This window comes from Seriola aureovittata, chromosome 6 (assembly GCF_021018895.1).
Source record: "Seriola aureovittata isolate HTS-2021-v1 ecotype China chromosome 6, ASM2101889v1, whole genome shotgun sequence".
NCBI lineage: Eukaryota > Metazoa > Chordata > Actinopteri > Carangiformes > Carangidae > Seriola > Seriola aureovittata.
In genome coordinates, this window is record NC_079369.1 from 2,390,794 (window position 1) to 2,416,470 (window position 25,677).

General features: G+C 40.0%; 1 protein-coding gene across 1 annotated transcript in view; it reads left to right on the plus strand.

Annotated features, from left to right (window-relative positions):
* LOC130171372 (gamma-aminobutyric acid receptor subunit gamma-3) overlaps positions 1-22,221 on the plus strand; it is a 41,664-nt gene extending 19,443 nt beyond the window's left edge. The window contains exons 4-9 of the mRNA XM_056379348.1: positions 3,418-3,638; positions 6,753-6,835; positions 9,780-9,917; positions 11,211-11,363; positions 14,330-14,529; positions 15,857-22,221. Coding sequence (XP_056235323.1) covers positions 3,418-3,638; positions 6,753-6,835; positions 9,780-9,917; positions 11,211-11,363; positions 14,330-14,529; positions 15,857-16,135 — 1,074 coding nt within the window. The 3' untranslated portion in view covers positions 16,136-22,221. The remainder of the gene's footprint in view (positions 1-3,417; positions 3,639-6,752; positions 6,836-9,779; positions 9,918-11,210; positions 11,364-14,329; positions 14,530-15,856) is intronic.
* The last annotated feature ends 3,456 nt before the right edge of the window (positions 22,222-25,677 follow it).

Below are 25,677 nucleotides of genomic sequence, written 5' to 3' on the forward strand. Positions count from 1 at the left end.
AAACATGTGGCTGAGTCTCTCTGATGTTTCCTCTTCTCGCCATCTTCCTACTCTCTGCTCTTTCACCTGTCCACCTGGAGCCAGCAGGTGGTGGGCGGGGCACAAGTCCTGATCCAGATTTATCAGTGAGGAAGTAAGAGTAGCTGTGCTTCCAGCCCCTGTTTTCTTTCTCCTTTTTTTTTCACTTTTTATGTTGGAAAACCATGTTAAACAAAATATGAAGCACTGCAGAGGGTTTTTACAGAGTTTAAAACATGTCTGGAGAGGAACTTTAAATGGAGCTAAGGGGCCAGGCCCAAACCACGAAGAAACAACTCCAGACCGAAAATACACAACATTTTGGAGACATGCTTGTATAGTTGTAAGTCTCAGTCTTCTACCACTAAAACAAGCCTCACTTTGACAATACAGGTGGTATTTCCATGCAGCAGCTGTCAGATGTGCAAGTCTCAGAGGAAAAAATGTTCTACACTCCAGTTATATCACGTGGGGTCCATTTCTACCGAACAGCAGTATCTTTGATTTGGCTGAGAGTGCATACCGTACCTCTGGATCAGCAGCCTTAATATAGCAGCTCCTCTGAGGCATTTCAGGTGAAAGACCCATTTTCTTCACAGCGATGTCTGCTGGAGTGGCTCAGAGCAGCTGGAAGCAGCGGGGGAGGGGGAGAGAGGTCGATACTCTTTCAGAATAGTTAAAATCATTATGTTATGAAATTAACAAGAGATCACAAAGCTAGAAATTTAGGTGTGTTTGTTATTTGTGATTTTCCCTCTCACCCTGCATCTGCAGCTCACTATTTCCAAATGTGATTGCTGCAGCTCTATTTATTTGATTTGCAGCACTTCTCCTCCACTGGTCATTAAATCCTACATTATGTTCAGTTTTTTTTTTCAAATCCACTGAGCTCCACACAATTAAAGGTCATGAGCACCCAGTGGTTCTCTTGATTATAGACTTCATTCTAATTGGTGAGTTATTCAAACTGGTGCAGAGACTGGGTAAAAAGGTCAAATGCATTTCAGGAGGTGGCAGCCAGCGGTACGAAAAGATGTGGGTTGGGGGAGGAGGGCAGACTATTATTAATTTCATTATACTCTACATCTTCATGTGTATTGTTGCTAAAGAGGACTCTAAGAAACCCAGCTGCATCTGCGGCCCACTGAGCTTGCACAGCAGCACCGCTGTCAGGAAAGTTAGATTAGAAACTGGGGGCTAGTCATTCTTATTTGCGTAATTTTTTTAATTTGTTGACGCAAAATAAGCGTTGTTTACATAGTGGCGTATATAACTAGCTATAAGTAGCTACATATGTTCTTATACACAATTAATAGAGCAGTTATTTCCCTCATTAACTTGCATCTAGTGTGCAATTAATGTGAAGCAGCAGTCAGAGGTTCTTTTAATCACAACCCTGGTACACGTCTAAAACAAATTAAAGAGGTGCAGATGTTTTACAGAGTAACTCACTGCTGTGTGAAAATGCCCAATTAGCCTGTTTTCACTAATAATCTATTATAAAGTCTACTCTTCTCAACGGGATCATCATTTTAGGTATGAATTCATATAAGCAGCTACTGTAAGTGTCAGGCTACAGGGCGACACACTGTATGACGCACTGTCTTCCTATGTAACAGCAGGAAGGGCTGCATGTGTTTGCATCAAGGAGCCTGACAACAAACCCCCCGGACGTATGTGGAGAATGTACATTTACTCATGGCGTGACCAACATCGATCGACTTCTCATTGTTTTTCACACCTCAAGGTGCTAAAATCACCACGAGTGCCAGTAACTAACACAATCCGAGGGTAAACCACCTGTATATGGTGAGTCGCAGTCAATACAAGCAAAACAGCCTGAATATGACAAAGAGGAAAATGTGTTTGGTTTCAGACCTGGAGAAAAAGACACTGGCAGGTCAACTCTACAACAGCAGTCTACTGGATCGTCTCATTCTGACCCGAATGAATGAGATAATTATGCTTAACAGGCGAAGTGGGATCTTGAAACCAGTTTTGGTTTTGCAGCTAATCTGTCAGGCAAGGATTTGACGTGGTTAAACTGTACAATATTTATTTATTTTATTATCACGTGTATTTAACGGGGTAGTTTAGGAAATATCCCGATTGGCTTCCCGTGGCTTTGTCAGTCCCTCCACCTCTTTGTCGTCGATTGAAATCCTTCAATAACTACTGAATTGATCGCTAACCCTAATGGCTGATGATCCTCTGACTTTTCAATGAGCAGCATCATGGAAATTAGCAAATATTAGCACGCTAACACGTTAAACTAAGATGGTGAACATGGTAAACAGCACAACTACAACCTCAGTGTCATGGTTTGGCGTGATGGACAATTTATGTTTGAACACGTTTTGGACTCTTGTGGTTGGACCTTTGTTTCATTTCCTGTTTTATTATGTATTAATTCCTGACTTTGTGTCGTTTCCCTCCTTTGTGATCGTCTGCCCCGCCCTAATGTGTTTCACCTGTGTTCGATCACCTTTGCCTCCCTACTGTCTCTTTAGTCTCTGCTCCTACTTGTCTTTGTCAGCTCGTCCTGTTCGTTTCCCTGTGTTCAGATTTTCTGTTTTACTTCAGTTTGAGTGTCCTTGGTTCACCTTGTATTTCTGTATTTGGACTTTGGTTTCCAGGCCTGGAATCCTTTCTGTATAAATCACCTTTTTTTCATGCCCTCTTGGATTGTCTGCATTTGGGTCTGACACACAGAAACACCAGCACGGCTGTGGACTGCAAGTCTAGTCATGTTTACAGACGATTCAGTAAATGTCAGATACAGCAGGCAGAAAAAAAAAAACAAGACAGGACAAGATCATTGATTTTACATGGAGTCATTGTCCAACTGTTGGTCATTATGAAATTGTAACATAATCTCAAAATGGAAATTTAATTGACGAATGTCTAAAATTTACTGTCCAGTCAGTAATCTGACTGTCTGCATATTCTCCATGGCTGCAATGCAACTCTGCATGCACATTAACCTGCTCATATTTTTTTTTAAAACCTAGTAGATTATTTTTGGTTTGTTTATCATTTCTGTCAACAAAATGGAGTTGGTGCTGAGGTGCCGACGGGAGCTTAAGGCACATGCTCTGCAGCCGTGGAGAGTTCGCTGGCAGCACAGTGGTGAGTGGAGCCGGTCACTGAGAGGCGCCAGGTGAGGTCTGTGCTCGACACTCGGGTCAGCCAGCAAGTAAAATGATAAATGCTCTCGATGGTGAGAGTGATGAATGAGAGATGGTATATTCGCTGTCATTTCAAAAGAAAATCAAATGCTCTTGAGTAGTAGTTCTCTCTTTTCAGAACAGCATTAGTGACACCATTAGAAATGAAATTGCACCAAACGATCCTGCACCATACATCCACTCACATGTCTTCTGGTCTTTCTCTTGTCAGGAATATCAAATCGACATCATCTTCGCCCAGACATGGACAGACAGCCGTCTCAGATACAACAGCACAATGAAAATACTGACTTTGAACAGCAATATGGTCGGACTTATTTGGCTACCAGACACCATCTTCAGAAACTCCAAGAAGGCCGATTCCCACTGGATTACGATGCCCAACCAGCTGCTCCGGATATGGAATGATGGGAAGATACTTTACACCCTGAGGTAAACCCAGAAATCAAAACAGATGTGCATTTACCCCCCTTATCTATACGTTTTAAAACCAGTTCTTGTACCTGCTCCACCAGTCTTTCAGTAGCCGCATTTCTGTTGCAGTTTTGCGCAAAATAGAAGCAAGTTTTTTAGAGAAGTCCACAAAACACGACTGTGATGGTCCGTGTTTCCATTAAGTGACTTTTTCATCTGATGATAACAGTCCAATTAAACATGGCGACGGATTTCAAGCATTGGGACGATTGCATCAATCGCAATAACAGATTTTTGTGAGATAATAGTCTGCCGTGTTTTTTGATGCCATGTGGCTACTAAAGTCATGTCATGTGACTTAAATATGGAAAAAGAAGAACCACCTCATGAGTGTATTAATGTTTTTGTTTCCATGACTTTTGTGTAGTTAACATTAAGTAGGTTAATGGAAACGCAGCCAGTGAAAAGACCAGCAGAAGAATCGATGCAGTTTCAGCTGTGGGTCAAATACAACAAGCAACTTAGAGAAAACTTTTGGGCTTTGGGAAATTATAACGAGAATTTTTCACAATTTTCTTGCCTTTTATTGACAAAACAGTTAATTTGAGTAATCTGGAAAATAATGAGAATGAAGTTAATCAAAAGTGAAAATAGTCATCAGTTGCAGCTGTAGTTCAAAGTGCCCAGGTCTTTACAAAGTTATTGATCATACAAAAGAAATTAATGTGCATGTGATAGACGTTTCACAGGTTAAAAATGATTATATAAAATCATACAACCGGTGAAACTGGCTGACAACCTAATCGAATAACAATTTATTATTAGCTGTTTCTCGCCTGTACTTGCTCCATCACCAACTTATCGTGTGACCGAGGGATTACTCTGGAAACATTTGTGCGAACGAGGTCTGAAGTATCTCTGAGTTTCTCACACTCTCACTGCAGAATCAGTTTTTATAAAGAGCAGTTTACCCATGGGAAATTAGATATGCACCACATACATATACGCAGCATTTATACACCTGGCCTCAGGTCTGTTTGTTCAGCCCCATAAATTTGAGAACAATGATGTGGATAGGTTTTTGAGTCGCAATTAGTTGTTTAGACGTACTGTAAAAATATCAGCCAGAATAATGAGGTATACTTCAAACACAATCCAGATAGCATAATGTGTGTGTGAGCTGCGGCAGTCACAGAGAGTGTCTTACCCTTTAGTATAGTCTTTCTTCCTATATTCTATTTTTATATCTCATGTTTTATATCACAGTGACGGAGTAAGTCCAGACACGTCATAGAAAACAAAAGATCAAGTTAAAAACAGTGATTTATATTTCAATATACACATTTCTAGTCTTGTCATTTTCTATTTGTGCAAGATAAAATACATTTCTTGTGAACTAATTGCAGAAGTATCTAATCTGTAGTGTTAATACACAGTACGGAAACAGCCATGGGTTATTATGGGTTGGGGAGAATAATGAGACTTGAAATAATTACATTCTTAAATAGGATTTTTTTTGGCTCCATAAACGTGTAAGTAGTGTAACCATATTCATATATACAGTCTATATACAGTCACCACCACCACCACCACGGGAACCAATGAGATTTATCAATCAACCAATCCATTTATATTGTCTGAGACTCGAGCAGTGTTATCCTTATTCACTAAGAAATGTATGTAAGACAATTTATGATGCAAACACTCCCTAAAAAGAGCACCACAAAGCAATTAGCCCCTGTTATTATCAATTGTAAGAGCAAACTGCCTGCTTAAGCTTCAAGACCAATTAACTGAGGCAGCCACCCACGTGCCCCGAAGCACTCTTTGTAATTGGAGCACTCCACATTAGTTTAAAGTGCTCCTTCAGTAATGAGCATCTTTCGACTGTCCTCATTCTTTTTGGCAGTCCTTATGTTTGAATGTTAAGACATGTCCTGATCTTTAACTGATACCGTTAGTTATGACTTTACCGTGAAGACTGTGTTGTGCATGTGGGATCTGTATTACTTGGTGTTGGAGCTGAGGGACTGTAACGTTTCTGCAAGGACACAAATGTGGAACAAGTGAAGTCACAAACAAAACCCAGGCAGATCCTCCCTCACTCCCTCACACACTCCCACTGATATAGATTCTTCAGGAGCACGCAAACTTTGAGGAGTAATATCCGTAGATGACATGAGAGAAAGAGAATGAAATGTCATTTGGCATTAATTTTGCATCGGCTTGGCCGGAGTAATCAGAGATGACATTTTGTGATATCTGTGCCTCACCCACATTCATAGTATTGTCCGAATTCCATGTTTTAATGAGGTTCAAACACCGTACCACAACTACAGAGATTTTTTTTCCCTCCCTTTTCTTCTTTTGTTTTTCTGTGTCGATTCCTGAACATTACATTAAATTATTATTCTAATTTCCTTGGAACTGTTGATGTGGATTTTATCTTTCACTTGTAGCTCAGCAGACAATGCTAGCACATCTGTGAAGGTACAGCGTTACTTTGAGCTAAATGCTAACGTTGGCAGGCTAACATACTCACAACAACAATGCTGATGTCAATGTTTACTGCGTTCACCATCTTAGTTTAGCAAGTTAATGTATCATTGCTAATGTGTGCTAATTAGCGCAAAACAAAAAGTACAAAATCTCCAGTTTGAGTAACAGATTTGTGAATGTAAAGGCTTCTCCAAAACTCAGGTATCTGCAGGTTTCTGATTGGACGCTGCCAGTTGCAGCAGAAGTAGAGCCACATTCTGATTGGCTCCATTCAAACAAATGAGGGAGCTTCATTTTTTTTGCACATTCATTTTTAATGAAAATGCAGCCCATACCAGCTGTAATATGCACTGCACAGATAGAAGCGGATCAACGGTCAGATATTTGAGTGTGATGTTTTCTATCTGAGGTTAAAGCGTCTGTGACATTTATTGAAGGGAATTCTCCCCAACCCCCTTTAGGACATGCTCACGTTAATGTCCCATTATTTGAACTGTGTGAGGCCAATGCAAATAAATCTTAAAGGTATGACACTTTGACAGTTCGGATAAAATGAAGACAAACCTTTTAGTTACACATTAAATGACTTACATGCAGCAGCGCATCAGTAAAGATTCACTCTTTTCTTTGCAGGCTGACGATAAATGCAGAATGCCAGCTGCAGCTGCACAACTTTCCGATGGATGAGCACTCCTGTCCGCTCATCTTCTCCAGCTGTGAGTACGCCTTCCACGCCGCCCTGCTCTCCGTATGAGGGGGTGGGGCTTTTACATGTCTGTGTGCAGGGGCCCATTTTCTCATAATCTATATATGTACGCATGCAAATAGATGAAACACACAAGCAAATTCAGGAAACAGCTTCATGAGTTTGACAGCACACGTGCTGCAAATACTCACAACACAACAACATACACAAACACACTGCAAACACAACACAACGGAAGTGTGTTTGCACTTGGATGTACCTGAACCTGTTGTTCGTCCGTTGTTGTCTGTGCTACTCGCAGCACGTTTCTATATTAGGTTGTGTTGTGTGTGTTTGCCAGGTAACGTTACCTTCTTCGTTAGCTTAGCTACAAACCAGTCCTCTCCTCTTGTTACCGTAGTTTTGTAAAAACAATCTAAACAACTAACTCTTGCTAGTTTTTACTCTGTTGTGTTTTGGATGCCGTGTTTGTGTTCATGTCATTTCATTTCACATTTTATATTATAAAGACGCTCTGGTTTCCGCCATTGTGTCTTTGCCTTGGCAATGCGCATCCATGAATTTGGGAGGCGGAGCTTCTGAAGGAGCATTGAAGGGAGGGGTGTATTTGTTTTCAAGAGTCTCGATCCAGAATCGTTTACAGCAGTGTAAAAACTATTCCACTGCACTTTAACACTTCAGAGACTTTGCTAAAGGAAAGTTTGACTCACCATGTTGCAGCTGTTCCTGCCACGTTGTCTTTGCAGCACCTGTGACTGGATAAAATATTTATAATGAACACAAATATTAATCTGAAATACATGCTGTCTAACTCAAACTCTCTAACTACTTGTTACAGTCTTGTTTTTTGAATAATGTATTTGGCTCAGTTCTTGCTAGAGACACACACATCTCCATCACTGTACATTTTGAAGTGGAACTTTGTATCTCTCAGTGACATAAGGCTGTGTACTCAGTATTACTCATTTTTGGACAATCAGACCTTTTCATTTCCAGGTCATTACTGAGAGCTATCCAATTTCCTGCTGCTGCAAATGAATCTCTCCATTGCACGGTCGTGAAAATCCCTTTTACACTTGATACTTCTGCTGAAATTGCCAAACTGAGCCACTGGCCTATTTTTCTTTTTTTAAATAGATAACTGACAAAAACATGCAGATGATTAAAGTGCAGTTACGGGAGCTTTAGTACAACAGACTGTGAGAGGGAAAAACAGATTTCATGTGTCTGTGTCTGTGTATCGGATACTGATCAGAACTTGCAGTTTTTCACAACTTCACAGAAAATACACAGGCAATCAAAAGTTGAAGAAACAGTCACAGAGTCCGTCTCGAAACAAACATGTCAAGTTCCAGTGTGAACACTGAAGCAGGTTTTATGAGCTGTAGTCATACTTCCTGTCCGTACTGGCCACAAAGAGACGCTTCCTAATGTATTTCATGGCACTGAGGTTTCAGCAGTCGGAGTTCTTCAGATCAGGTGAGTATCTACAGACAGGTGAGAAATTAATGGAGAAACTAAATGACGATGCCCCCCCCCCATCTTCAACCCATGTTGAACACCTGTGGGAGATTTTGTACCGACGTGTTAGACAGCGCTCTCCGCCACCACCACCGCCATAACACCAAATCAAAGAATATCTCTTGGAAGAATGGTGTTCACCCCCCCCCCCCAGTAAAATAAGCAAGTGCAATGTTAAACTGTTAAAGAACTTATAACTTCAGATAAAACTTAGGAAGACATTTTCTACACTGAAGGCGGCCTGTGAACTTTGTCCCTGTCACTTACATTGGGAAGGGATTTCTTGATGGCCAGTATGAACGTAATTTGATAAAATAAAAATCATTGTTTATATGTGTATTTTCATTTTGGGATATCAATATGTTCGTGATAATAATACATGATAACAATAATCATTTACAGATGATGTTAACCAGATGTTAGTTGCTAGCTAGCTCAGTAAATTAAACACCTGATGCAAAAATCAATCAGCCCTGTTTATTGTTTTTCAGCATTAAACAAAATGGCCAAATATGACCAGAGATATTAAAAGTATAGCTATAAACCATATTGCTAAGTTTCTACCTGTTGTCTAGTAGGTAAGTGTAAAACACTGCTTTTATTCTGAAAAGAATTGTCTCTTTCTGTTAAGCTAACGTTTATTTCATTTTATGAATGTGGTTAGCTCATGAATGCATCATGAATCGTGCCGTGAGCCCATTACTGATGTTTTATGCAAATGTCTTACAGAATATTACCGAGGCATTGTTGCCATTCATAAACGTTTGCTCGGTGTAAGAGCTGCTGTCGACAGTAAACTATTATTTTCTGAGCATTTTGAATTCGAGTAGCAACTGCTGAATCTTTAATGACGCCATTAATAGCAAACGAGGGAAGTGTGGCAAATGTTAATGGAACGAATTCATCAAGCATGTTTGAAAACAATTAGTAGTTTGGGTAACATCTTCCTCACAGTTAATGTTTTTCTTAATTGAAAGCCTATTACAAGTTCTATTCAAATTGCTATCAGCCAAGATCATAACTTTGTTAGCTTTTCTACTCAAAATGATTATGTGTCTGTTTAAGACCGGAAAGATTCAGGCAAGTGCGACACCAAAGCAGGAATGGCATCATTAACCCATCATTAACCTCACATGATCGATTGTAAAAGCACTCCCAGGCTCTGTGCACATCATGTGAAGGTCAGGCCCAACATCAAGATGGATTCAGTACATTATTGAACCAAAGCTTTCATTTAATCTACTTTCCTTCTGCCTCTGTCTTCATTCCAGACTGTCTTTTCATTAGCCAGCCTCCAGCACGACGCAAATGTTGCTCTGGGTGGCCCTGGGTCTGTCTGTACTGGGTATCCATCATTAGGATGTGCCATGCAGCACCAGGGGTCACACACACACACACACACACACACACACACACGCTCTGTGTAATTGCAGATGGATACCCACGAGATGAGATGATTTACAAGTGGAGGAAGAACTCTGTGGAGGCGGCTGACCAGAAGTCCTGGCGTCTCTACCAGTTTGATTTTATGGGCCTGAGAAACACGACAGACATTATAAAGACCACAGCAGGTAAGAAGCTCTGTGTCATTTGCAAACATGTTGCTAATAAGCTGGAAACGTGTTGATATTCGGCATCAGCACAGCTAAGATAAGAAGCAGCATTAGTTTCAGTTCATTATTATTCATTCATTCATTCATTCATTCACTCCTTTATTGTGCAACAAGTTTCTAAAAAGGTCTGACACAGATGTGCAGCCAAACTGGTTCCAAGAGAAGGAACTTCCCTGCCAACGCGCTGCTACCGGCCACAATCTGATTTCATTTGTTTTGCACAGTGAATTCTTTGTGGACTGTTTCACATGCGCTTATGGAGAGTGAACAGGCCGATGCCACCGATGTAAAAACAGTATCGCTAAGTTTCCTGTGAATCCCTTGTGTGATTTGAAGCCAGTGCGGAGCGGCAGACGGCGCCGTCAACAATGAAAACTACAATGTAATATATAGAGGCAATTACAATGTAAATATTGTATCAGAAACTGGCTCTGACTTTATGAACATCGTAGAGATTATAACGTCAACGTGTTGAGTGAAACGTCTTTGGAATAAACAAAGTGACCACGTGTGGATTTTCAATTATTGTGCGCATCAAAAACATAACTTGTTAGAGCGTGAGAAAGTTTCCCTGTGGATCGATTTCTACAATTTATACCATCCATATCTGAAATGCAGTTTGGTTTTCCTAAGAGTAATAATAACAATAATAACTGAAACCAGCTGCAGAAAGAGAAACGGGTTATAAGAGAGGAAGCTGTTTGTGACTCGGCTCTTTGTATTTTTAGAAATGTTATACATCATTTGCATACAGGACTTCTCATGAATCCGAACCTTTACACTGGAAACCAGTGGAAACCACATGCAGGACTGAGCTTTAACCCGCTGGGCCCATGTGGCACGTCTTGTCTTATGGTCGTCGGCGTCTCATCCGAATACACGCAACACCTAACACAACTGTAATCGTATGTAATGACACAAGCTCACACAGTGTCCCTCTTCACCTTTGGAGGTAGTAGTTTGACCAGAAACCTCAAGGTTCACTCGCTCGATTGAGGAGCTTTCAGCCTCAACTCATGGGCTTCATCAGCTCATGGATCTTGCTTATTTGTCATGAGGGTGAGGAAGTTTATTTCAGTATATACAGTGGATTAATACCGTCAGTACACACTTAATCCTTCATAATGAATATGAATTAGATAAGTACTTAATTAATTAATAACTCAGACGTGTGTGTGTGTGTGTGTGTGTGTGTGTGTGTGTGTGTGTGTGTGTAAAGTTTCACATGGAGCTCTGTTGTCATTTACACAGGGGACTATGTGGTGATGACGGTGTACTTTGACCTGAGCAGGAGAATGGGTTACTTCACCATCCAGACTTACATCCCCTGCATCCTCACCGTGGTCCTGTCCTGGGTTTCCTTCTGGATCAAAAAAGACGCCACACCAGCCAGAACGGCTTTAGGTACCGTGGACTTCCAGCAGCTGTATCCAAACTGCGACAAGAGCGTGTGTGTGTGTCTGAGAGTCCAACTTTTGAGTTTCCATTTTCACATTTTAATCGTGTTTTGGCTTTGAATGTGCATTTGAATCTTTGCGTGATGTTATCTGCCCTACGTGGATATTTGTTCGCCACTTAACTTGAGTCGCTCCATCTGCTTCTTCTGTTTTGTTGTGCTTTTTCCCTCCTTTGAACACACTCTCTATTTTTGTTGTTGCAGTCCTGTGGAGCATTTTGGTGAAGGTAATTGATTTCAGTCTTTTTTTTTTTCTTTCTTTTTTTTCTGTCTGTTTACATTTTATCCGTCATTCACATGTTTGAATGAGGTTTTAGACTTAAGAAGAATCTAAGAATTTATATTTTTGGCTCTGTAATAATTTGTATGGATGCACGACTTGTACGCACCCCTTAATGGAAACAACTAATGCGTTGCACCCTCTCAACGGTGAGCCGCTGTGTCCTGCTGCTTGTGTTGTCGACTCGATCCTGTGCGTTCACCACGGATGAAAGGGACAGACGTAGTAAATGAATAACGAGCGATATTAATCAGTTACGTTTTATTAAAAAGCATCTGGATCAATTGCATGCAGATCTGGAGAGAGAACTGATTGTAAAGGTGCAGGGGCAAGTGTGGGAGTCAAGATGAAGCACTTCACATGTGGAAATGGATCAGGGTGAGTCAGCCGAGGGCAGCAAACCTTTGACTTCAGCTTTCAGCCAAAATAACAAATAGATTACTAACTACTACATACTGACTTAGCCCTGTAGCAAGATAGCACACACACTTTTTTTTTTTTTTTGTGGGAAAGCCATCACATACGTTGGGCCTTGAACCATCCACAGTATGTTTCACACATTTTATACCGAGCCTCAACAACAATTTCATCCAGATTGAGCCGTCAGTGAAGATAAATGCGTTTGAGAGTTTCCCTCTCTGCAAACCTGCTCGCTCTGTTGTCGAGAGCAGAAACTACAGGATGTGTGCCACGGCATCAGCAGAAGGCAGGTAAGGGTAATCACTGTGGCAAGCAGAGGCTAAAGGAAAAGTGTGAGATGTCCGCCTGAAATAGATGAGACCGGCTTGTTACCATGGCAACCCCGGTGAAACAGTGGCAGATGTTTTGTTTTTTTTCTTATCTCTATAATGCTGATGGAGGAGGGAGAGAGGGGAGAATGAAATTATACTGTGGTGCTTCTAACTTTACAGCTAGGTGCCACTGTTAAGTTAAAGTTATTTTCACCATAAATGCGGGAAACTTAAAGCTGCACTGATCAGTACTTTTATATCAACTGCTCCCTGCAGTTCTACCAAATCCCCAAATTTCCAGGATCAGAGGACTGTGCTCACAGTTTCATGGACTGACACTTCAGTGTTTCGGTTCACTGTCACAGCTGTCTGGAATAGCAACTGGAATAAAAATTAAAATGTTCTATTAGGCAAAGCAAATAGAAATTGTATATTATAATGTATCTTAAATTCTCGTTTTTTGTTTGTTTTCAAATCTGTTATGATAAAATATTCATACTGGTCACTGCAAAAAGAAGTTTTTAGAATTTTTCCCATTCAGGTTGTTTTAAAATTTTCTGGACATACATACAAAAACCACATGTACGCCATTTCCTGTACTTAAATTGTTTTTTATAAACACAATGTTTTCCAAAGCGATCCAAGTCACAGTGAAGTGAAAATACAAAATAAACCAAGACAACCTCACAGAGCTTCGTTCATTCTTATCATTATAAGTTTAGCTGTTTACAAAGCAATAACAATTTTACAATCTATGAACAGAAATAATTTGCGTTTGTGCTCAACGTTTCCTTCAGCATCGTTTAATATTCTCATTATTTTTTGTGAATCTTTCTGTGAACTGTTTCATACTGTTTTGATATTGACTAATCACAGTGTTAGAGCCTGTGGAGCCTCATTAAGACTCTATAGTCCGATATAGTAGAAACACGACTTTGTACTAAAGTAAAGTGATGCGCGTTTTCACCTCGGTTTCACAATCAGTGAAATTCTTCTTCTTCCTCGTCTTTCTTGTCGGTGTCTGATCACTTGTGGCACAGACAGTGTTTTATTTATACAAACTGATTGAGGGAGTGTCTTCATCCATTTATGGCTAATTATGGGAGTGGAAATGAAACTTATGCACATGTGCCCAATTCTTCTCAGTGAGTGAGATTTATAAAGAAGAACCATGCGTACGCACGGCTTTTATAATTCTGATGAAAAGAATGTGGAATGAACACTTCTGGTTTTCCGTGTACACATAGTTGTGGTTGTACGTGGCATCATCTCTCTCTGATGGGATTGTACACATTCTGTTATTTTGCACATTTCAAACTATAATGACATTGAGTAGAGGAACACACGTCCACCAAGGCCAAACAATCCCAAACACGTCTTTTCATCTCAAGTGCTGATTTATTTTATTATCTTTAATCCTCAGTAAGACAGCTGTATGTATGGTTGTATCTCCTGTTGTGTGATGAGCTCCAGAGTTTTAAAGTGATGATGAATGATCTTGAGTCAAACACAACGCAGACCTGTCAATGCCTCGACTGACCCGGATCCATTAGGTTTGTGTAATCCTCATCCTCATCCATTTTGAGCACTCAAGTCAAGTTTGATTTTGCACTCAAACGAGTGACAAGATTTTATTTTGTGCGTTCTTTGTGCACGCTCTCCGGAGATTTAAATCTCAAAGGGGACAAATGTTACATCAAACACAGTGAGCAGAATCATTCAGAGGAGTGTGGTGTTGCTATTAATGAACTATGAGCTTCTTCAGGCAGAGGAAAACATACAAATATGACCTTTAAATACAGTTGAGTGTCACGATCAAACTGAAAATAGATCCAGCACAAACCTTTTCCATTACTGTGTCAGCAGTTCCTCGCATGAGTTTGTCCTTTCCTCTGACCTTCAGGTATAACCACAGTGCTGACTATGACGACTCTCAGCACCGTGGCCAGGACGTCACTACCCCGAGTGTCTTACGTCACCGCCATGGACCTTTTCGTCACCGTCTGCTTCCTGTTCGTCTTTGCCGCTCTGATGGAATACGCAACATTAAATTACTACTCGTACAGCACCAGAAGACCCAGCTGCATGGAACATAAAAGATCAGTAAGTTTGCCTTCAATCAGTTTTATACAGATCTATTATTCCCGCAGCAGTTTTTCCTTAAAATCACCCTTAGTGAACTTGTAAGAAAATGATCAAAAGTAGATTGAGTCGATGTCAGGATTACTGTCACACACAAAGAGTAGATCTCTGTGTTATCACAAGATGGAAGTGAAAAAACCTTTCAGGGTTGAGATGATGTGATGCTGCCCCTTTTACGCTGCTCTGATGAGACTGTTACTATTTTAAGGGACACTGCATCAGTCTCAACGAGACAAACAGTTCGTCTGTAGCCCGTCAACATCTGAGGGACTCAGACTGTCACCTCATGTTCTGTGCATAAAACCATCGTTCCAGTCTCTACAATGCACTGCAGACTGAACAGTGACCGATGTTAGCATGAAATTAGCTCATTTAGCTTATTTCATTGTGTTAAAAATGAAATACAGTTAAGATAAGTCATACCACCATCCTAAATAAAATAGTGTTTGTGTTCGTGTTTGCATTAAATTAACAATCGATGCAGGATTTATGTGTTAATGGCAGATCGAGAAGTTTTACTTTGCCCTGCCGTGCGCACCTTCAGAGGACGGTGGTTAATATCTAAAATACTTTATTTACATGTGTGCAGTACTCAGGATATTCTGGCCTAATTTTCATGTATCTGATGTATTAATGCTGCAAAAATGTAAATAAAATAAATAATCTTGACTAAGAGAGGTGCAGTTTATTTATGCATGAACATGATTACAGACAGAATATCAGGTGTGTAGTGTTTCCTGTTTAAAAAATGTTTCTTTGCCTCAATTTATTCTATTTATATACTTTTATACTGTGCAGGACTACACCAGTAGATGAAACACATGACTGTGTCAGTGTAGCCCTGTAGATCCTCTGAACCGGCCCAGAGAAGAGATCATACCCGACATTCATGCTTCAGCTCGTCCGTCATGCACGTTAAGGACAAGTTGAATGATGCATGTTACAAGGAAAATACATGGAAGATAATGAATATCTGCAGGACAGAATTGAAACATGAATTTTGATCATTCTTTTTATAATCTCTCGTTTGTGAGTCACCTTTATGGAGGTTTGGCACCAAATTGCTGGTGTGCATCTTTCATTTTTTAGGTGTTGGGTTAGATAAAATATCGACAGGTAGAACCCTTGATACAAATGAAATAGATGGATGCACAGGTACGATTTTCATGTGTCAACAGCCTTCAAGTTCCCCCTTAAAGAATCCCTATAAACGATCCAGTCTCCACCAGGGAAAGAAATTAAATCAGTTTTGTTTCCTGTGCTTCTGTATGTCTCTTCCTCTTCTCAGAACTACTCTGTCCTGGATGTGCGACCTCCACACACCGTCATCGCTTTAAACAACTCCATGTACTGGCAGGACTTTGAGGACGCTTGTGTCTACGAGTGTCTGGATGGAAAAGACTGTCAGAGCTTCTTCTGCTGCTTTGAGGAGTGTAAAGAAGGCGCCTGGAGAAAAGGACGCGTCCACATAGATCTACTTGAACTGGACGCATATTCACGCGTCTTTTTTCCCACCTCCTTCTTACTGTTCAACGTGGTCTACTGGGTGGGCTATCTCTACCTTTAGCACGCTGCAGGAGGTTTCAAAAGGAGGACAGCACAACAAGTTTAAAAAGGTAACGCCAAATAAACTCAGTGACCTGGAGATGAGCCTGTGCCGAGCAGGGAGGACAGGATGGACTGCGTGCTAGTGACAATACATAGACAAAAGACAGAAATGTGCTTTGTACTGTTACCCCAAAACTTCTCAATCAGGAGGATGACTTGAGATGTAGGGAATGTACAGGCGCGTTATTATCCAGCCATCAGTCAAATCCAGTTGATGAAAATCCAAGGACATTCAAACCATTCATAGTGCCTTCCTCTGGAGGGGTAGATAGTATCTGCTACAATAATCAGGGAAAAATGATTTATAAAAAAATAAAAAAAAATACAAGAGCCTGGCTTTGACTGATTATGGCTGCTCTCATTCAGAGCTTTGAGTTACATTTATACAACAGGCGTTTGTTGTTAACAACCACATGAAGAATCATTAGGTTCCTATCGCTTCATACTCACTTTCGGCCATTAGGCGTGACTCATTCCTCTGGCTTGCAGCACGATTAGTGCCCCTTATAAGTTTCAGTAAATAAATTGGTTTCCAGGGAAGAAAGATCTGAATAGCCTTACAGCAGAAGTAATAATTTGTGCTTTATTAGCATATTTCTCTACGTTTTAGGGCATGAAGTCAATTATTCTAATGGTTCTTTGTAATTTAGATAAGTTTTTGTTTGAACAGGGACAGATCTTTCATTAGGGGATCTTTGGTGTGTACACTGGGAAATAAAATGATGGGAAAGTCCCTTTAATAATTTGATAATTGAGCACAGATCATATTTTTAAAGAATAGTTTTAAGATATTTGATGCCACTCTGTTAATACTAAGATTGATGTGACTTTCGTGTCTGAATGCTAAAAAGAAGCTGAAGCCAGCAGCCGGTTAGCTTAGCTTAGCATAAAGACGGAAAGTTTATGTACTAGTAGTTGGGATATTGTAAGGGTTGTAAACAAACAAGCTGTGATGTATTAGTTGGCTTTATTTTTTTACTTGGACAGAGCAAAGCTAACTATTTGCCCCTGTTTTAAGACTTTATGCTAAGCTAACCACCTGCTGGTTGTAGCTTCATATTTAGCATTCAGATATGAGAATCAATCTTCTCATCGTCACGTATTTTCCAATGAAATGAAATGAGATCAATGAGTATTATTGTTTTGATAGGAGTCATATATAAAGGACTGAGTGAGTGATGAAGTTACACCGCCGAGTGTTGGACTTTTCCCATTGGCTGTTGCTCTTTCAAAATGATTTGGCGCTAACAGTTTCTGTGACGTGGTCAGGGGCCATTTACAGAGGATCCACAACAGTTTTCAACAACTGTATTTCCTCGCATAGTGACCGTGACCTTTAGTTACCCCAACTGCAGTAGGTAACTGGCCTTGATTGCTATTGGTCTGCACCTGTTTGCCCTGCATAACCAAGACTCAAAACTTCCTGTAACTGTTTGCCCTCTAGCGTTTCAGTGGACAGAAACCCTTTATTTCATAACAGGACTTTTATTTCTGGGCTGACGTGCTGCAGTAAGCAGCTGTGTCCGAATTCAAGGGCACCGTCCTTCAGAGGACGTGGTGTTTTAAGTTGTGGCCCCTTGACAACACGTAACTTTTTTTTCACAACAACTTGAGATTTTAAGGCCCTTGGTTTTAACAGTTGTACCGTAGCTGTTGAACTGAGCTGAAACCCAATACTCTATCCCTGCTGTTGTTTGCTGCTATATAATTCATTATCAAGACGCAATGAATCTTGGGATAGGTTGGGCCGTGAAATGGGACAACCTAGTTACGCCGCTGTGATGCAATCGGTCTTCAAATGCAGCCTCCAAAGCATGCGGCCCCTAAATTGGGAATGGCTAACGTATTGTCTCATTTCCAGTCGCTGATGTTTCTGATTTTTTGACCAGTTCACCAATGTGGCGGCCAACCGGGATTTCACCTGGAGCTCCCGATGACCAGTCAGGATAGACTACGGGACAGTCTCAGAACATTATGCTATTGCATTGTGAGATTATTTTTAAAAATAATTGTTTTGGAACAGCTGCCCAATTGGCGCTATCCATGGTACTGAAAGGGGGATTTAAATCTCTGGCATGTTAAATTAACATTTAACTATTTGTTTAGTTGTGTATGAACACATCCCCCATGTTATCCGCATGAGGAAAGGACAAGGTACTTGATTGGACGAGTAAAGACACTCTGCTCTGGACTGTGATACGATTTGATTTTACCTGCACACACCTATACATATGTTTACCCCAAGTCTTGTTCTCTTTACGGGAATGCTTACATTTTTAGGGGTTAAATATAATTGCAGAGAGTAGACATAACAAATGAGTTTTTGTTTACCATGTGCATTGTTACAGATTGGGGCCTTTCACAAAAGATGCATATTAAGTGTTATTTTTCTAGATGATAGACATACTCACAACGTGTATTGGTGTTGCACAGCAGCCTCTTCTTGCCAGAGCTCTTAGCACACAGTATATAAAGTGAATAATAAAAAGAATTGTCTCTTCTTTCAGCTGTTAAACTAACAACAACCCTACAGTTCTTTTCCTAACACAGTTGGAGAATGGGATGCCACGAATTAAACATAACGGGCGTTATTTGTACATTACTTTAGGCACAAATATAATAATCCCACTCGTTAGGTTCACTCATCTCTGTTTAGCCGTTGACTCTTGTTTGCATGCAATAGACAATTAAACATTATCCTGAAGAAGCTGTAACACGTTGGGAAATAGAATCATAGTTTTAATATGGACTGTCAGTATCATAATTTGATTTCCCTGTGTTTAGACTTGGCATTAGCAACCGTTGAATTGCCTTAGTGTAGCCCTCCCAGAGCTGAGATGAACAACAGAAATACATATTTACCTCTGATAATAACCTCAGCATGGTGAAGACCTCACTGCAGCGAAGGCTACTTCTATGCCTTGGGCAGTAACTTAAGTGGGACTTTTTATATCCCTTTTTTGAGCTGTTTTCTTTTTATTATATTTGCAATATATGTGCCAAATATTTCACATATGTGCCCAGTCACTCATGTTTTCAGGCAAGTTTGAACAACCCTAAAACAGCTATATTAATATGTTTTTGATACTGCACACACAGTATAGTGTGGTGGTAGAAACCTTTAGAAGAAAAAGAAATGTATTATATGTAGATAATGTTGGCTTTTGAAATGTGGTGTATTTAGGGACTGCCAGGGTTGATGCTGCGTTCACACTGTGGCAGTCTGCACTAGAAGTGAAACTCGACGCTCATTATTTCCACTAGGAGAAAAACAGTAAACTCCGCCAGCACTGGTGTAAAGTGCCACCTACTGTGCCTGCAAACAAGACAAACAAGATACTGAATGAAAATGGATGCAGCCACATATGTAAGTGCACATGCTCATCACGTCTCCTCAGCAAACACTGACAGCAGCTCTTCTGACTGTCTTTTTGGTTCTGTTGTTTGGCATTTATACCAGTTACCATACTTTATAACAAACACAGAAGTTAATCTGCCACATGTGGCATTTTGTTGGCCACAGTGTGAATGCAAACCTGTTGTTTTATAGCACATTTTTGCAGGGCTTGTTGATTCATTACTCTGTTGAGCCCAGATGTTAGTGTTCCGACTCCCTTCTCCTAACAGTTGAAGGGAAATGCAATAAGGTATTCTGAGTGGTGCTATACTTTACAATAACTCTTGCATTTCCATGTTGGTGTAAAAAAGTGATTTAAGTTCCAAGAACACGCACTTTTTGTGGCGGTATACTGTACGACAGATCTCATGCTGGTTTCCTCACCAGCTGAGTCACGTCACATTCATTTGTAAGTTTGTATTCTGCCAAATGGGCCCCGACTATTGAAATCATACTGACTGTCGACTAAACAGAGTCTAAAACACACAACTGCAACAGACACAAGACAGTTCCTGCAACACTTAACTAAATAAAACTGAGGCGTAAAAGGTCAAGAGTTATCGTGAACATGGCTCCATGGCAGTTTGCAAAGATCATTACTATCAAATTTTCAAGTAAGATCATATTTATATGACTTAGAATTGGCTTTCCTGAAGAAGTGAAACTGCCCAGAGGGAGTGTTATAACCTCTTGTTTTGTAAATGCATGTAAATGTTTGTATATTCCGAGGCTGGTAAGTAAACAGCTGTTAATGCTAACATTGGCAATGTAGCAATAGCAAAACTTACAAAGAGCTCCTTTAAATTGGAAAAAAAAAAGATTTGAGTGCAAGTGTTGCTCTGCACATAAGGGATTTACATAGAACATTCATGGATCCTCATGAGTGATTTGATTTCGCATGTTGTCAGATTCGGACAAAACGAAGTGAATGTGCCTCTGATGTGTTAAACTGATAAACTGGTCGTCCCCTCTGCTCCCGACGAGAAGTCTGAGGTTTTAAAAAGCCAAATTTCCACCCTCCTTCCCGTATTTACTTTCCGTATTGATTTTGAGCAGCATGTTTTTTCCAGCTGGACAGTTCACATTTTTCATTATTACACCGGGAGAAACACAGGGAGAGATTCAGGCTGCGATTTGATCCCAGGATCATGTGGGCATGTTCGTGGCTCCAGACTGAACCAGTGAACCAGCGCTGGGCACCGTGTCATCTGTGCCAAGGATCAGCAGGACTTTATGCTGATGGGGCAGGTGGGTGGGGAGTTTAGAAATTAAACTTATCGGTCTGCCACTAATGTGCTATGTAAACCCCTTGCAAAGAAAGCAATGTATTTTATGAATTTGAAAGTTTTGTCACTTAAACTGAGAGTTTTCAGAGTATTAGTGCAATTTTGGTGACTTGAAGTACAATAAACTCACTTCAGTCAGATTGCACTGATTCTAAGCCACATCCAGTAAATATTATTGTGTGAATAAGCCAAAGACATTTCTGTTTCAGTTTATTCTCTGATAGTTGAAATCATGTTTGAGGAAATTGTTGTGTTTAAAAAAAAAAAAAAAAAAAAAAAAAAAAAATAGTCCAGCTTCCATGTATTCAGTGCAGTACAGTGAAGTGTCATTTAAATGGAAACTATGAGCGTAACAGAAATAATTAGCCTAGAAATGCTTAAAGATGGTATTTGTCATTTCATCCACTGTTGTACTATTTGTGGCAGAAATCCAACTGACAGCTCCTGTGTGCTGGAGACCGACGCGTGTCTCTGCAGCTGGACACACACTGTGTTTCTACCACTGGTTTTCCTTCTGTAGCCGAACGTTTGCGCTCTGCGTTGTGTTTCAGCAGTGGTGAATCATATTTCTGTTGACATGTATTATCTGCTATCTAACTTACTGTATACAAAATACGCAACTGTACACTTTTCCTGCTTTTGTGTTGTTTTGTTTTGTTTTTTTTTCCATATTTTCTGCTTCAGTGTGACACACGGTAGATATTTCATTACTCAGTGGTACAGTCAAGTGCAAGTGTTGAGATTGTACGCCTCAACAGCGTGGTGTCCTGTGAGTGGGGTTGTTTTGATGACATTGCTCCTTCAGTATCTACAGTCCATTTCAGATTATCATGCTATTTTCATACCTATGGATCTGAAATGGGCATTACTACCAAGGACCAGAAAATATCAAATAAAGGTTTGTTTTTTTAAATAAATGTACATCAGTGCAATCAATCGATCACTCTTGCGTTTCAAATGTTATTTGTTTAAAAGCGTTTAAATTCAGGCTATATTGGGTTTTATTAGAAAATGTGCCTCCTAATAGACAATGTCTTACCTCAGCTGCTCTTTGTGCACCTCTGGTGTTTTGTCAAAAATAATTGCTGGACAAGATGAAATGCATAATGGGACATATTAGGGAACTTCTAACTACAACCTGCAAAAGAAAAATGAGATCACCGCCAGTCTCCATAGTTGCACCTGAGCAAAAATATTCAAACCCTTTATTTGTTTCATGTCATTTCCGTCACCCTACGGGAGAAAAGGAACAGAACAGTTTTCTTTTCAACTTAAAATCAAAGCAAATTGAACTACAGTCTTTCTTCAAATTCAATTGTACATGTCTGAAATTCAATAAAGGTTTTTCAACCTACAGGAGTAGACCAGTAAAATCATTGTGTGTCCATTGGAAAAGCTGTTTACTCACACCACAAACAAACGATGGAATTGTGTTTGTCCTTTCACCACAAAGGCAAAGTATGAGACTCATAAGCCTCATATGCTCAGTGTTCGATTCATGAATATAAAAACTCCACAAAAAAAGTCCCTGAACGAGGAAGTTTAAAAAAAAAAAAAAAAAAAAAAAAAGGTCAGTTTGTCTAAATCGCAATTAATAAGTAGAAATATAGTTCTAATGAAAATACCTGTAAAGTGCACTGAGGAGGGTAAGAATGGGGTTTGTGTGACAGTAAGTTCTTGCTGCTGCTTCTGGAGATAAATGCTGCTTTTACATTTCTCAGTGTGTCTGTTCAAGCTGTGGGCACCAGCACAAATAAAAAGTCAAATGAATCTTGAGGCAGAAGCAGTCATGAGGTAAATGAGAGGATTTGGGTTTTTTTTTAAATTTGGGTGAAATTAAACTTGAATTTTTGTTTATGTTTCCCTGAGGATGAATTATAATAACAGTTGTCCTCTTACATAACATCTCATGTTATCATCAAGCCAATGTCCAGTACCTTTGTTTATGACTAAATACACTGCGATGACATTTCCATCAGCTCTCAGCTGAACTTGACGTGATAACATCAGCATGTTAGCATGATGATATTAGCATTAAGTCCAATGTCATTCTTCCTTTAGCTCTGTTTTGGTGTCCTGTTAGAAATATCCAGGTGTTCTCTAAATGCTCCACAGTGTTTACCAGTTGCTAATTTTGTGTGTCTCCATTTGGTGCTGGGAAGACAGAGAGAGAGTGGAGTGGGTATCTAGAGCTAAAATTAACTCTGTACAGAGCTGAAGGGAACGTCAGAGCCAAGCGATAATTCTCTCATCACTACGAGCGACCCCTATCATATTAAACAGTCATTTGATATATTGTTAATACTGTATAAATATATCTCAGGGATCACGGTGCAGACTCTGCAAAAATGTCTGCACACATACTCTCTCTGTCTATGACCAGGCTTCGTACAGATATTTCATCCCGGTCCGCAGTGTTGGTCCGGTCGTATTTCTGCTCACAGATCAGTCTCATGTTAGTCAGACCAAGCCAAAAAACATCAGACACCTCACCCTCAGGCTAACTCAGGCCTGAGACCAGTGTTACCATGGTAACAATCAATGACACCTGCCCTAACCAGTAGCACCAAACAACAAAAAACAGAAAGGAAAAAAAAATAGTAGATAATTTGTGGCTTGCTAACATTGTTACGGGGATAACAATGAGAAGGGAACCACAGCCAGATTTTTCTTTTTATTGTTTCACTCCTGTAACTGTTGAATTTCTCTAAAGGACAAACAGTTTCTGCTGAGGTAAACAGAGCTGAGTGGTTGGATGTTGTCGGCCATTTTTAATTTTTTTTTATTGGAAAAAGTCTTAACCCAGAATTCATTGTGTCACAGTGCAGTTCAAGAAGGTCAAGAGCTAAACTTCTTTGTGCAACAGATAAATATAGATGTCTGTTTGAAGTTTGACTGTTTGCTCTGTCCTAAACATCGTTGGTTGCCATGGCAACCTTCTTTTTTTTTTTTCCTCACATAATGGAATAAAGGGAACTAAACATCTGATGGCTGGCAGCGAGGGGAGGAATCTGACTTGGGTTTGTCAGTTGGCCTTGACAACATTTTTCCTTTTTAGAGCAATTTTTTTATGGTTACCAGATTACCAGTGGTGAACTGATTCACACACACACACACACACACACACTCCTGAAGCTGAATGGCATCAACACACTCACGTAACGCCTGGAGAGATAAGAGATATGAAACATCACAAACATTTTCCAGCACAAAACAAAACAGATCTTGCATTATGTGCTCTATTATTATTTTTTTTTATGAGCTATGAATTGAAGAGTGGTGTTATTGTTGTTTTTATTTGGCCTCTTCTGAAAGTGAACCATTTCCATAATCTAAGAGATGTTAGCCAAGTATATATCTCCACATCTTTACCACTATAGTCTGAACGTTGTCTTCAGAACTCTGGAACGTGCCTGAGAAGTAGAAGCATGTCATATTTCCAATGACCTCTTTTTGTCTGCTGTCTTTTGCATATACAATAGATTTTCATGGGGTTTACCTTCTTCTCCCCTTTTGCTTAATGCTTATATTTGTCTTTTGCTTTTGTGAAAGACACTTATTACTGTCTTGCCAAGAGTTGAGAGATGAGAAGATTGTTACCACTCTCATGTCTGTCCATTAAAATAAAAGGCTTCTGCCAGCAGACAATTAGCTTAGCTTAGCACGGAGACTGGAAACACGAAGGAACAGTTGGCCTGGCTCTGTCCAAAGGTGGAAAATCCATCTACACAAACTGTTAACTTGTTTAAAAAGAAAACTGGTGTGTAAAAACAACAAGTGGTGACTTCTGAGTTATTACTGTATTTGGTGGAGCAGTGTCTTCCTGGAGTCTGTTGTCCGTTTTGCTGGGAACCTACAGTAGGACATGTTAATTAACAATATTAAGGCAATATTTATGTCAAGGTACGGCAAGGGGGATTACATCATCATTACATCCACTTGGACTCAAGGATTGAACTGATTAGAATCTGGTGGTCAAAGGTCAAAGGTCTGCATCTTCACTGGTTGGTGGAGGCGTACAACCACAAGGCGGTATTTCAAGTTTTCTTTTAGTTTCTTCTTCTTCTTCTTTGGACACAGCCAAGCTAGCTGTTTGCCCCTGCTCTCAGTCTTAATGCTAAGCTAATCTGATCGGCTGCTGGCGATAGCTTCTTACTTAATGGCCAGACATGAGAATGGTATCTGATTTCTCCTGTAACCCCCGGCAAGAAAGCAAAGAAAACTCAAACGTGAACTATTATTCTCATTTTGAAAATACCTAAAGTGCCATTATGCAGCATTTTCTATAATTACAAAGTAAATGGAGTTAGATCTTTTTTTTTTCTGCAGATGGTGAAATTAGCTTCAGTATCAATTTAACAAATGAAGCACAGGGCAAACAACTGAGCAAAGATTGTCCAGATTTAACCAAAAAAACTTAAGTGTTCAATAAATAGACATTAATGCCAGTGGCCCCTGATGTTCCTATTGATGCCATAGAGCAACAAGCTCTAAAGAGTTTCACGCATGGACTCACATGAGTGACTCTAGCTGCTATAATAGAAGATTCACTGCCGTTGAGGTCTGTTGAGTTTTAAAAACAGGAGAGAACCTGGGGGAGGAAGGGGGAGAAAATCTTGCTGCAGAGGTCAGAGAGGTAACAAGTCTGACTTCTTTGCAGAGTTGAACATCTCATTCGTAGACCAAAGAATAACACTGTAATGTATGGATTTTACTTTTAAAGTTATATTAGTCAAGATATTAGTCCAGTGAACCATGGTTGTATGTTGTACCTGTAGCCATCGAATGTCTTTAAAATGACGGTTATAATCTTCAAAC